Here is a 13,900-nt window from a genome sequence, read left to right as displayed (position 1 = left end):
CATTTTATAATATGCACCTTTTTGACCATGAAATTATGCCTCTGAACAATCTGTTGGAAGTTGAGGGTGCCAATGGCCAAAATGTACCATACCTTGGGTACATTGAATTAAATGTGACTTTTCCACCCGAATTTCTTGGCTCACCAACTGAAGTGGACACCCTAGCTCTGGTGGTTCCAGATACCAAAACCACACATCCACTTCTATTAGGCACAAATACCCTTGACATTGCTTATAAGAAGCACCTTGAGAGCAAGGCTACTACTTTTAAACCCATTTAAACCCTTCTTGATACCCTAACCCTTTGGGTATCAAGAAGATCCTGCAGCACAGGCATAGTCAAACTGCATCTGAACATCCAGTTGTCCTAACTCTGCAGCCTGACCAACTACAAATGATATTATCTGGCCAAACTGTTGTCCTTGAGGGATGTTTGACCACACAGTCACTGAAGGAAGAGAAGGTGGTTGTTGTTGAATACCCAGCCTCTTCCTGTCTGCCTGGGGGACTTACGGTTAACACCTGTCTCATGAACATACCTCAACATCAGCCTTGTCACCTGCTAAATGCTTTAAAACCATAAACATAAGCTAAACTGCTAAACAAAAAAAAAAAAACTAACGTTATGTTGACTGTCTCTAGTCTTCAAGTCTCCTGTTTTGAAACGCCCATACTTCTCTCCAGGCACAACGTGACGCCTTATCGCTTCAACGATTCATGAAGCGACAACTGAAACACCATGTCACATAAAATTAATCCAAGTCATGAAAATGGGAAATGTTTTATGGCAAACATAAAAGGGTGTAAAAAACAGCAGCCATCTTGAAAGATGGCCGTCATCCTGAAATTCAAGTGGCTGATGGGAAATGCTAATGCTATAGCCATACCTGAATGATTTTCACAGTAATGAGCTGAATGAGAAGAATTCTCCTGATCCGGTCCTGACTGAGGCAGAACGCCTGACCCGCTTCTATCTGCCTCCGTCCAGAACCAGATACTGTTGGTTCTGGTCCAGAGCTGAGAACTGGAAGGTGGCTGAAGGTCCAGATAATTTCCTTCTCCACCAGAACCTGCTCCCCTGGAGCCAATCGGACCTATAGCCAACAGAACCACATCATCTGCATAGACGTTGATGTCCATCAACTTTAAAATAAAAACATAAAAAGCAGCATTTCAATATTTTACAGCAGATCTTTAGACGGGTCCAAACCCAGGAGTTATCCAACCAGAACCTCAGGTCAAAGTTCTTCCTGAAGCCACAGATACCTGAGAGGACACCTGATGTTCAGGTGTTTGTGGGCGGAGCTTCAGAGACCCAGCCAGGTTCAACAGAACAGGAACTTCTGACAGGGTTGATGAGGGAAACGGAACCACAGGAAGTCTTTATGACCCAGCAGAGTCCAGAACCGGGCTGTGGTTCTTGTCTGGCTGATTCACATCAGGCTCTTGCGGTTGGGTTTGGTGCTGTTGAGGCAGCCGGGCTCCAGCTGGCGGTACAGCGCCTTCAGCTCCTGGACCTCGTCCAGAACCTGCCGGGCCTCGGTCCAGACGGCCGCCGCCTCCTCCAGGAGCCGCTGCGCCTCGGCCCGCGGGCCATCCGGTGCTGGCATCCCGCCCTTGGCGCCGCCCGGCTCGGCCTGGATTTCCAGCAGGAGCTGCTCCGTCCGCTGCAGCTTCTGGTCGATGAGCTCCTGCAGCCGGCAGAGCGGTGCCGCGGTTCTGCAGGTTCCGGTCGGGGTTTGGTTCTTGGCGTCCGGGTTCAGGATCTCGTCCATGGAGACGCAGCAGTTCTTCTCCACGGCGCACAGCCGCCGGTCTGGCTGGGGGCTCTGGGCCGAACCCGTCCTCTGCCACACGGCCGTCTCGCTCTGGGACTTGGAGGAAGACTCAGCAGTCCGGTCTGCCAGCGACCCATCCATCTGGGACAGTCTGGACCGGGCCGGCGGTTCCAAAGCCACGCATTTATGAGACACTGAGTCCTCCTCCTGGATGAGGTCAAGGGTCAGCATCCCATCTGAGGAGGAGGTGGACGCCTGGCGGACACACAGGAAACGGGTCACAGCTGGTTCTGAGGAACCGATGAGCCCAAACATGCGGGCCCTTGGGCGGGCCGGAATGTTCTGGGTTCTGGACGGATGTGGGACCTACAGGAAGGCGTCATACTGACCACAGCCAGCAGGTGGCCTCTGGTGGGCAGCCGGCGGTTGTGAGGGATCTTCACTCGGTCTCTGGTCAGGTGAGACAGCTGGGAGTCATCCACCATCACCTGAGGAGAAGAACCAGAGACTGGATCAGGTTAAACTGGGCCAAATGGAGGGCGATTCTGTTGTGGTTCTGCTGGTACCTCATCCAGGATCCGGTTCTTGGCTCTGGTGATGGCCGTGTTCAGGATGTTGATCCAGGAGTTCCTTCTCCTCCGGGCTGACAGCCAGGAACACCTGGTTGGGCACCTGCAGGACAGAGGCACACCTGGTCAGGGGGGCTACTGTCCACCGGGTGTGCCAGTGTTGATGTGGTTCATGATGATAATCAATTATTTCATGATGATGAGCTGTTATTGTCTGTCAGAAATCAAAATATTTCTGCCTGTCAGTCCACCTGGTTCGGCCCCGCCCACCTGAATGATGTCATAATGGACGCAGCACCGTACAGGTGACTCACAGCTAATGCTAACTGATTATGATTCAGGGGTGAAGCCTGTCTCCAGGCGTGTAGCCTGTCTCCAGCCGTGTAGCCTGTCTGCAGGCGTGTAGCCTGTCCCCAGGCGTGTAGCCTGTCTCCAGGCGTGTAGCCTGTCTCCAGGCATGTATCCTGTCTCCAGGCGTGTAGCCTGTCTCCAGGCATGTATCCTGTCTCCAGCCGTGTAGCCTGTCTGCAGGCGTGTATCCTGTCCCCAGCATGTAGCCTGTCTGCAGGCATGTAGACTGTCTCCAGGCGTGTAGCCTGTCTCCAGGCGTGTATCCTGTCTCCAGGCGTGTAGCCTGTCTGCAGGCATGTAGACTGTCTCCAGCCGTGTAGCCTGTCTGCAGGCGTGTAGCCTGTCTCCAGCCGTGTAGCCTGTCTCCAGCCTTGTAGCCTGTCTGCAGGCGTGTAACCTGTCTGCAGGCGTGTAGCCTGTCTCCAGGCGTGTATCCTGTCTCCAGGCGTGTAGCCTGTCTGCAGGCGTGTAGCCTGTCTGCAGGCATGTAGCCTGTCTCCAGCCGTGTAGCCTGTCTGCAGGCGTGTAGCCTGTCTCCAGGCGTGTAGCCTGTCTGCAGGCGTGTAGCCTGTCTCCAGCCGTGTAGCCTGTCTCCAGCCTTGTAGCCTGTCTGCAGGCGTGTAACCTGTCTGCAGGTGTAGCCTGTCTGCAGGTGTGTAGCCTGTCTGCAGGCGTGTAACCTGTCTGCAGGTGTGTAGCCTGTCTGCAGCGTGTAGCCTGTCTCCAGGTGTGTAGGCTGTCTCCAGGCGTGTAGCCTGTCTGCACGCGTGTAGCCTGTCTCCAGGCGTGTAGCTTGTCTGCAGGCGTGTAGCCTGTCTCCAGGCGTGTAGCCTGTCTGCAGGCGTGTAGCCTGTCTCCAGCCTTGTAGCCTGTCTGCACGTGTAGCCTGTCTCCAGGCGTGTAGCCTGTCTGCAGGCGTGTAGCCTGTCTCCAGGCGTGTAGCCTGTTTGCAGGCGTGTAGCCTGTCTCCAGCCGTGTAGCCTGTCTCCAGGCGTGTAGCCTATCTGCAGGCGTGTAGCCTGTCTGCAGGCGTGTAGCCTGTCTCCAGTCGTGTAGCTTGTCTGCAGACGTGTAGCCTGTCTCCAGCCGTGTAGCCTGTCTGCAGGCGTGTAGCCTGTCTCCAGCCGTGTAGCCTGTCTGCAGGCGTGTATCCTGTCCCCAGGCGTGTAGCCTGTCTCCAGGCGTGCAGCCTGTCTGCAGGCGTGTAGCCTGTCTCCAGCCGTGTAGCCTGTCTGCAGGCTTGTAGCCTGTCTCCAGCCGTGTAGCCTGTCTGCAGGCGTGTAGCCTGTCTCCAGCCGTGTAGCCTGTCTGCAGGCGTGTAGCCTGTCTGCAGGCGTGTAGCCTGTCTCCAGGCGTGTAGCCTGTCTCCAGCCGTGTAGCCTGTCTGCAGGCGTGTAGCCTGTCTCCAGCCGTGTAGCCTGTCTGCAGGCGTGTAGCCTGTCTGCAGGCGTGTAGCCTGTCTGCAGGCGTGTAGCCTGTCTCCAGGCGTGTAGCCTGTCTGCAGGCGTGTAGCCTGTCTGCAGGCGTGTAGCCTGTCTCCAGCCTTGTAGCCTGTCTCCAGGCGTGTAGCTTGTCTGCAGGCGTATAGACTGTCTCCAGGCATGTAGCCTGTCTGCAGGCGTGTAGCCTGTCTCCAGCCGTGTATCCTGTCTCCAGCCGTGTAGCCTGTCTGCAGGCGTGTATCCTGTCCCCAGGCGGGTAGCTTGTCTGCAGGCTTGTAGCCTGTCTCCAGGCATGTAGCCTGTCTCCAGGCGTGTAGCCTGTCTACAGGCGTGTAGCCTGTCTCCAGCCATGTAGCCTGTCTGCAGGCGTGTAGCCTGTCTCCAGCCATGTAGCCTGTCTGCAGGCGTGTAGCCTGTCTCCAGCCGTGTAGCCTGTCTGCAGGCGTGTAGCCTGTCTCCAGGCGTGCAGCCTGTCTGCAGGCGTGTAGCCTGTCTCCAGGCGTGTAGGATGTCTCCAAGCGTGTAGCCTGTCTGCAGGCGTGTAGCCTGTCTCCAGGTGTGTATCCTGTCTGCAGGCGTGTAGCCTGTCTCCAGCCGTGTAACCTGTCTGCAGGCGTGTAGCCTGTCTCCAGCCGTGTAGCCTGTCTGCAGGCGTGTATCCTGTCCCCAGGCGTGGAGCTTGTCTGCAGGCGTGTAGCCTGTCTCCAGGCATGTAGCGTGTCTCCAGGCGTGTAGCCTGTCTGCAGGCGTGTAGCCTGTCTGCAGCCGTGTAGCCTGTCTCCAGCCGTGTAACCTGTCTGCAGGCGTGTAGCCTGTCTCCAGCCGTGTAGCCTGTCTGCAGGCGTGTATCCTGTCCCCAGGCGTGGAGCTTGTCTGCAGGCGTGTAGCCTGTCTCCAGGCATGTAGCGTGTCTCCAGGCGTGTAGCCTGTCTGCAGGCGTGTAGCCTGTCTGCAGCCGTGTAGCCTGTCTCCAGCCGTGTAGCCTGTCTGCAGGCGTGTATCCTGTCCCCAGGCGTGGAGCTTGTCTGCAGGCGTGTAGCCTGTCTCCAGGCATGTAGCCTGTCTCCAGGCGTGTAGCCTGTCTGCAGGCGTGTATCCTGTCCCCAGCCGTGTAGCCTGTCTCCAGCCTTGTAGCCTGTCTGCAGGCGTGTAGCCTGTCTCCAGGCGTGTAGCCTGTCTCCAGGCGTGTAGCCTGTCTCCAGGCGTGTAGCCTGTCTCCAGGCGTGTAGCCTGTCTTCAGGCGTGTAGCCTGTCTGCAGGCGTGTAGCCTGTCTGCAGGCGTGTAGCCTGTCTCCAGGCGTATAGCCTGTCTCCAGCCGTGTAGCCTGTCTGCAGGCATGTAGCCTGTCTCCAGGCATGTAGCCTGTCTCCAGGCGTGTAGCCTGTCTCCAGGCGTGTAGCTTGTCTGCAGGCGTATAGCCTGTCTCCAGGCACGTAGCCTGTCTGCAGGCGTATAGCCTGTCTCCAGCCGTGTAGCCTGTCTCCAGGCGTGTAGCCTGTCTCCAGCCTTGTAGCCTGTCTACAGGCGTGTAGCCTGTCTGCTGGTGTGTAGCCTGTCTCCAGCCGTGTAGCCTGTCTGCAGGCATGTGGCCTGTCTCCAGGCGTGTAGCCTGTCTCCAGGCTTGTAGCCTGTCTCCAGGCGTGTAGCCTGTCTCCAGGCGTGCAGCCTGTCTCCAGCCGTGTAGCCTGTCTGCAGGCGTGTAGCCTGTCTGCAGGCGTGTAGCCTGTCTCCAGGCATGTAGCCTGTCTCCAGGCGTGTAGCCTGTCTCCAGGCGTGTAGCTTGTCTGCAGGCGTATAGCCTGTCTCCAGGCACGTAGCCTGTCTGCAGGCGTATAGCCTGTCTCCAGGCACGTAGCCTGTCTGCAGGCGTATAGCCTGTCTCCAGCCGTGTAGCCTGTCTGCAGGCATGTAGCCTGTCTCCAGGCGTGTAGCCTGTCTCCAGGCGTGTAGCCTGTCTCCAGGCGTGTAGCCTGTCTCCAGGCGTGTAGCTTGTCTGCAGGCGTATAGCCTGTCTCCAGGCACGTAGCCTGTCTGCAGGCGTATAGCCTGTCTCCAGCCGTGTAGCCTGTCTCCAGGCGTGTAGCCTTTCTGCAGGCATGTAGCCTGTCTCCAGGCGTGTAACCTGTCTCCAGGCGTGTAGCCTGTCTGCAGGCGTTTAGCCTGTCTGCAGGCATGTAGCCTGTCTCCAGGCGTGTAGCCTGTCTGCAGGCGTTTAGCCTGTCTGCAGGCGTGTAGCCTGTCTGCAGGCGTGTAGCCTGTCTGCAGGCGTGTAGCCTGTCTCCAGGCATGTAGCCTGTCTCCAGGCGTGTAGCCTGTCTCCAGGCGTGTAGCTTGTCTGCAGGCGTATAGCCTGTCTCCAGGCACGTAGCCTGTCTTCAGGCGTGCAGCCTGTCTCCAGCCGTGTAGCCTGTCTGCAGGCGTGTAGCCTGTCTGCAGGCGTGTAGCCTGTCTCCAGGCATGTAGCCTGTCTCCAGGCGTGTAGCCTGTCTCCAGGCGTGTAGCTTGTCTGCAGGCGTGTAGCTTGTCTGCAGGCGTATAGCCTGTCTCCAGGCACGTAGCCTGTCTGCAGGCGTATAGCCTGTCTCCAGCCGTGTAGCCTGTCTCCAGGCGTGTAGCCTGTCTCCAGCCTTGTAGCCTGTCTACAGGCGTGTAGCCTGTCTGCTGGTGTGTAGCCTGTCTCCAGCCGTGTAGCCTGTCTGCAGGCATGTGGCCTGTCTCCAGCCGTGTAGCCTGTCTGCAGGCGTGTAGCCTGTCTGCAGGCGTGTAGCCTGTCTCCAGGCATGTAGCCTGTCTCCAGGCGTGTAGCCTGTCTCCAGGCGTGTAGCTTGTCTGCAGGCGTATAGCCTGTCTCCAGGCACGTAGCCTGTCTGCAGGCGTATAGCCTGTCTCCAGCCGTGTAGCCTGTCTGCAGGCATGTAGCCTGTCTCCAGGCATGTAGCCTGTCTCCAGGCGTGTAGCCTGTCTCCAGGCGTGTAGCCTGTCTCCAGGCGTGTAGCCTGTCTGCAGGCGTATAGCCTGTCTCCAGGCACGTAGCCTGTCTGCAGGCGTATAGCCTGTCTCCAGCCGTGTAGCCTGTCTCCAGGCGTGTAGCCTGTCTGCAGGCGTATAGCCTGTCTCCAGCCGTGTAGCCTGTCTCCAGGCACGTAGCCTGTCTGCAGGCGTGTAGCCTGTCTGCTGGCGTGTAGCCTGTCTCCAGCCGTGTAGCCTGTCTGCAGGCGTCTAGCCTGTCTCCAGCCGTGTAGCCTGTCTCCAGGCGTGTAGCCTGTCTGCAGGCGTGTAGCCTGTCTGCAGGCGTGTAGCCTGTCTCCAGGCGTGTAGCCTGACTCTAGGCGTGTAGCCTGTCTCCAGGCGTGTAGCCTGTCTCCAGGCGTGTAGCCTGTCTACAGGCGTGTAGCCTGTCTGCAGGCGTGTAGCCTGTCTGCAGGCGTGCCTGTCTCCAGCCGTGTAGCCTGTCTGCAGGCGTGTAGCTTGTCTGCAGGCTTGTAGCTTGTCTCCAGGCGTGTAGCCTGTCTGCAGGCGTGTAGCCTGTCTCCAGCCGTGTAGCCTGTCTGCAGGCGTGTAGCCTGTCTCCAGCCGTGTAGCTTGTCTGCAGGCGTGTAGCCTGTCTGCAGGCGTCTAGCCTTGTCTGCAGGCGTGTAGCCTGTCTCCAGCCGTGTAGCCTGTCTGCAGGCGTGTAGCCTGTCTCCAGCCGTGTAGCCTGTCTGCAGGCGTGTAGCCTGTCTGCAGGCGTGTAGCTTGTCTGCAGGCGTGTAGCCTGTCTCCAGGCGTGTAGCCTGTCTGCAGGCGTGTAGCCTGTCTGCAGGCGTGTAGCTTGTCTGCAGGCGTGTAGCCTGTCTGCAGGCGTCTAGCCTTGTCTGCAGGCGTGTAGCCTGTCTCCAGCCGTGTAGCCTGTCTGCAGGCGTGTAGCCTGTCTCCAGCCGTGTAGCCTGTCTGCAGGCGTGTAGCCTGTCTGCAGGCGTGTAGCTTGTCTGCAGGCGTGTAGCCTGTCTCCAGGCGTGTAGCCTGTCTGCAGGCGTGTAGCCTGTCTGCAGGCGTGTAGCTTGTCTGCAGGCGTGTAGCCTGTCTGCAGGCGTCTAGCCTTGTCTGCAGGCGTGTAGCCTGTCTCCAGCCGTGTAGCCTGTCTGCAGGCGTCTAGCCTTGTCTGCAGGCATGTACCATGTTGCCTGGGGAGCTGCAGCGTTGCAGTCTGAACTTGCTGTGGTTCTTCTTGCTGCGGCTCTTGTTCTTCCTGATCTCTTCGCAGCGTTCATAGTCGGACAGGTCCAGAACTTCATCGGCCCGGCCCAGTTCCTTCACCTGGACACACACAGGAAGTACCGGTAACTGACTGAGGAGGCGGAGCCTGGAGGATCAACACCAGGTCACCAGGAGGGGCGACAGTTCAAGGTTAGATCAGGCCAGGTGAGGCCGGTTATCATGGTAACCATGAATGAGGCACAGTGGTGGCAGGTGGTGATGTGGACCTGCTGGGCTGCTCCAGAACCAGAACCGCTCACTGGCTGGATCAGGATCTGAAGCTGGGTCCGAACAACGTCATCAACAGAACAGCAGGTTCCGAACACAGCAGCAGAACCACAACCACTCTGGAACCTCTTGAACCTTCACTGGGTCAGAACCAGACCCAGTCCTCCCTCTGATCACCTCCAGCTTCATCCCATCCCGTCTGTCTCCATGGAAACAGCATCTATTATTGAGCAGCCTTAAGTTGAGACTTCCTGGGAACCAGCCCCCTGCCGGTTCTACTGGGCTCTGACCCGACACTGCTGCCAGGCAGAACCGCCAGATACAGGTGGGATGGGCGGATGTCCTATCTGTGCCTTCTATTAGCTAAAAGATGAGTAGATAATGTTAGCTAAAAGATGACTAGCTAATGTTAGCTAAAAGATGAGTAGATAATGTTAGCTAAAAGATGACTAGCTAATGTTAGCTAAAAGATGACTAGATAATGTTAGCTAAAAGATGAGTAGATAATGTTAGCTAAAAGATGACTAGCTAATGTTAGCTAAAAGATGACTAGATAATGTTAGCTAAAAGATGACTAGCTAATGTTAGCTAAAAGATGACTAGATAATGTTAGCTAAAAGATGACTAGATAATGTTAGCTAAAAGATGCCTAGCTAATGTTAGCTAAAATGACTAGATAATGTTAGCTAAAAGATGACTAGATACTGTTAGCTAGATGCCTAGATAATGTTAACTAAAAGATGCCTATATAATGTTAGCTAAAAGATGACTAGCTAATGTTAGCTAAAAGATGCCTAGATAATGTTAGCTAAAAGATGTCTAAATAATGTTAGCTAAAAGATGCCTAGCTAATGTTAGCTAAAAGATGACTAGCTAATGTTAGCTAAAAGATGCCTAGATAATGTTAGCTAAAAGATGTCTAGCTAATGTTAGCTAAAAGATGTCTAGCTAATGTTAGCTAAAAGATGTCTAGCTAATGTTAGCTAAAAGTCTAGCTAATGTTAGCTAAAAGATGACTAGCTAATGTTAGCTAAAAGATGCCTAGATAATGTTAGCTAAAAGATGACTAGATAATGTTAGCTAAAAGATTACTAGCTAATGTTAGCTAAAAGATGCCTAGATAATGTTAGCTAAAAGAATACTAGATAATGTTAGCTAAAAGATGCCTAAATAATGTTAGCTAAAAGATGTCTAGCTAATGTTAGCTAAAAGATGTCTAGCTAATGTTAGCTAAAAGATGACTAGATAATGTTAGCTAAAAGATGACTAGATAATGTTAGCTAAAAGATGCCTAGCTAATGTTAGCTAAAAGATGACTAGATAATGTTAGCTAAAAGATGACTAGATACTGTTAGCTAGATGCCTAGATAATGTTAACTAAAAGATGCCTATATAATGTTAGCTAAAAGATGACTAGCTAATGTTAGCTAAAAGATGCCTAGATAATGTTAGCTAAAAGATGTCTAAATAATGTTAGCTAAAAGATGCCTAGCTAATGTTAGCTAAAAGATGACTAGCTAATGTTAGCTAAAAGATGCCTAGATAATGTTAGCTAAAAGATGTCTAGCTAATGTTAGCTAAAAGATGTCTAGCTAATGTTAGCTAAAAGATGTCTAGCTAATGTTAGCTAAAAGATGTCTAGCTAATGTTAGCTAAAAGATGACTAGCTAATGTTAGCTAAAAGATGCCTAGATAATGTTAGCTAAAAGATGACTAGATAATGTTAGCTAAAAGATTACTAGCTAATGTTAGCTAAAAGATGCCTAGATAATGTTAGCTAAAAGAATACTAGATAATGTTAGCTAAAAGATGCCTAAATGTTAGCTAAAAGATGTCTAGCTAATGTTAGCTAAAAGATGTCTAGCTAATGTTAGCTAAAAGATGTCTAGCTAATGTTAGCTAAAAGATGCCTAGATAATGTTAGCTAAAAGATGTCTAGCTAATGTTAGCTAAAAGATGACTAGCTAATGTTAGCTAAAAGATGCCTAGATAATGTTAGCTAAAAAATGACTAGATAATGTTAGCTAAAAGATTACTAGCTAATGTTAGCTAAAAGATGCCTAGATAATGTTAGCTAAAGAATACTAGATAATGTTAGCTAAAAGATGCCTAAATAATGTTAGCTAAAAGATGTCTAGCTAATGTTAGCTAAAAGATGTCTAGCTAATGTTAGCTAAGAGATGACTAGATAATGTTAGCTAAAAGATGACTAGATAATGTTAGCTAAAAGATGTCTAAATAATGTTAGCTAAAAGATGCCTAGCTAATGTTAGCTAAAAGATGACTAGCTAATGTTAGCTAAAAGATGCCTAGATAATGTTAGCTAAAAGATGTCTAGCTAATGTTAGCTAAAAGATGTCTAGCTAATGTTAGCTAAAATGTCTAGCTAATGTTAGCTAAAAGATGCCTAGATAATGTTAGCTAAAAGATGTCTAGCTAATGTTAGCTAAAAGATGACTAGCTAATGTTAGCTAAAAGATGCCTAGATAATGTTAGCTAAAAGATGACTAGATAATGTTAGCTAAAAGATTACTAGCTAATGTTAGCTAAAAGATGCCTAGATAATGTTAGCTAAAAAGAATACTAGATAATGTTAGCTAAAGATGCCTAAATAATGTTAGCTAAAAGATGTCTAGCTAATGTTAGCTAAAAGATGTCTAGCTAATGTTAGCTAAGAGATGACTAGATAATGTTAGCTAAAAGAATACTAGATAATGTTAGCTAAAAGATGCCTAAATAATGTTAGCTAAAAGATGTCTAGCTAATGTTAGCTAAAGATGTCTAGCTAATGTTAGCTAAGAGATGACTAGGTAACACCAGAACAGCACCTTTAGCTTGTTAACTAGCAGCCTGTAGGCTACTGGTGTTTATGTTCATGAAGTGAGGAGTGCTGGTTACATTCACTTGAGTAACTTTTTTGGAAAAAAGGTTCATATCAGAGTAGTTTTATATTGCCTACCGGTCTGCGTATCGATTTATGAATGTGTGTGTGAATGGGTGAATGTGACTCCAGTGTAAAGCGCTTTGAGTGGTCAAATGACTGGAAACGCGCTATATATGTTCAGTCCATTTACCATTTTACTGCTCTGTGCCTTTTTCTTTTACTTGAATAATATTATTGTTGCCAAGGAGATTCTTTTTGTCTCCTGTTAAACTCGTCTGGACTGATCAGAACCAGAACCTCTGCTCTGAGTCCGTCTGCATCCTGGGGCGTTTGTTCCCGCCGATGTTGCATCATCGATCGATAATCAATACTCTCTGAGAATGGTTACATAATGAGCCGCGCTGACCTCTGGCTGTCCAGCAGCGTGCTTCTGATCCAGAATCAGAACCGCCTGGTGGAATCACATGGATCCAGAACGTTGTCTGAAGTTCTGATGATTTTAGACAAAGACAAGAGTCAGCTGCTTCTGACCTGCGTGACCCCAGGTGACCCTGTTGACCCCGTGTGACCTCAGGTGCCGATCTCCTCGGATTGTTTGCAAGTCTGTGAGGAACTGATTTGAGAAACAAATTGAAATCCAGAACGAGTCGGCCCGACCCGCTTCCGGCTGGTTGCCATTGGTTACTTCAGGAGCTACCGTGGTTACCGTGGAAACCAGCAGGCCCCCACAGACCGGTTTCAGACCGGCTGATCTGAAACCGGATCAGAACCACCAGAATGGTTCTGGTGATCCGCTACCCCTCTAACTCAGGGGAGGACATCCTGGTCCTCGAGGGCCGGTGTCCTGCAGTGTCTCCTGGTCCAACAGCTGAATGCAGTCCAGGTCTCCAGAGTCCTGCTAATGACCTCATCATTTGCATGAAGTAGAGAAGACTGCAGAGTCCTTGCAGGAAAACAGGAGCCCCTCCTGGAGTTGCCCACCCTGCAGAGGCTAACTGAAGTGGGAACTGGAAAAACTTTCCTCCCAGATCGGACCTCTAAAGGTTGTGAAGGTCCGACCGGCTCGGTTTCAGTTCCTCTGTGGTTCTGATCAAGTTATTTCTGATCGGACAGGAAGACGGCCGCCGCTGACAGGAAGAGGCTGGTTGCCACGGTAACGCTCTGAACCAACGCACCAGGCCTAATATGGTGCCGACAGGAAGAGAACATGAACGCATCACAGAACCAGAACCAGCTCTGTTCTCCAGTTCCCTGCAGGATCTGGGACTGGTTTAAGAGAAGAACCAACGGTACCAGACACTTTGGGTTCGAACTCACTGCAGTGAGACCAGAAGGTTCTAATCTCTGGTTCTGTGAGGCGGGTTCAGCTCCACAGTGAAACCTGATCTTTCTGTGTTCCTCTCAGACTGAAACTGGACTCCTGTCAGCAGCAGGAAGTGAAGGAGAACCGGATGGAACCAAACCAGATCGCAGAGGAACATCAGGTTCTGCCGGGTCCAGTCGAACTCTGAGGTTCTGAATGTTCTTCAGACTGAAGCGTGCAGAATGTGTCCAGAGAACCCCGGCCACTGCTCTAAGCCCCGCCCAGTCCTGTACAAGCCCCGCCCAGTTATCTATAAGCCACGCCCTCTCCTCAATAGGCCCCGCCCCCGGACTCACCTCCTTCTCACAGATGAACAGCTGGTCTCCTTTCAGAACCACGAAGCGGTTCTTCCAGATCTCCCTGAAGATCCCCTTCCCACAGAACTTCCTGATCCAGCCCGTTTTGTCCGGCGCTGAGTTCTGCTGGCCGGGCTCCGCCGGACCTGAAACAGGAAGCTAAACTCTAGTGCTGACCTCTGACCTGCGTGGTTCTGATTAGAACATGAGTCCATCAGCAGAAGAAAGAGATCTGACAGGTGGTGCGTTCAGGCTACCAGTCATTATTCTTACCAGCCTATGATGCGTTCAGGGCCCTGGTTTATTCCAATGGGTCTGTGGTGCGTTCAGGTGTCAGATGTTAGTTATCTAACGTGTAACATGAGCCTTAAGCTGTTGGCAGATTAACTGTCACTCTGCTCTGGGTTCCCCCTCAGCTTCCTGATTCACTGACACATCTGTTTACACCTGAACGCATCACCCTTCTCTGCAGGGAGACTATTTGTTTTTAATAACTTTTCAAAGTCTTTACACCGAACCTAGCAGAACCCGACCTCTTTAAACTGCACAATAACAAACCGTACCTTTCTTCTGAAAGTCGGAAACAGAGTCCGCAGCAAATAGCGGCTTTTACGGCCTTCAGAATAAAAGTTCAACCTAATCCTGGGGCTTTTGTTCCTCCAGATTCAGCTTAACTGTAACAAGCAACCAGTACCGGTTCCGTCTGGACTCACCCGTTTCCCGGAGCTGTTCTTCTTCATCGTGGAGCTGAA

General features: G+C 51.8%; 1 protein-coding gene across 1 annotated transcript; it reads right to left on the bottom strand.

Annotated features, from left to right (window-relative positions):
* Positions 1–767: 767 nt before the first annotated feature.
* On the bottom strand, positions 768–13,888 carry LOC129380013 (pleckstrin homology domain-containing family O member 1-like). The gene is given in 8 exon segments (XM_055060978.1): positions 768–2,033; positions 2,168–2,266; positions 2,345–2,404; positions 2,406–2,450; positions 8,297–8,437; positions 13,149–13,294; positions 13,712–13,718; positions 13,862–13,888. Coding segments are annotated over 8 exon segments (1,125 nt in total). The 3' UTR covers positions 768–1,433.
* Positions 13,889–13,900: the final 12 nt, after the last annotated feature.

The sequence above is a fragment of the Poeciliopsis prolifica genome, unplaced genomic scaffold, assembly GCF_027474105.1.
Source record: "Poeciliopsis prolifica strain line A6 unplaced genomic scaffold, Auburn_PproV2 SCAFFOLD063, whole genome shotgun sequence".
NCBI lineage: Eukaryota > Metazoa > Chordata > Actinopteri > Cyprinodontiformes > Poeciliidae > Poeciliopsis > Poeciliopsis prolifica.
This window is presented reverse-complemented; position numbering and strand designations above follow the sequence as displayed.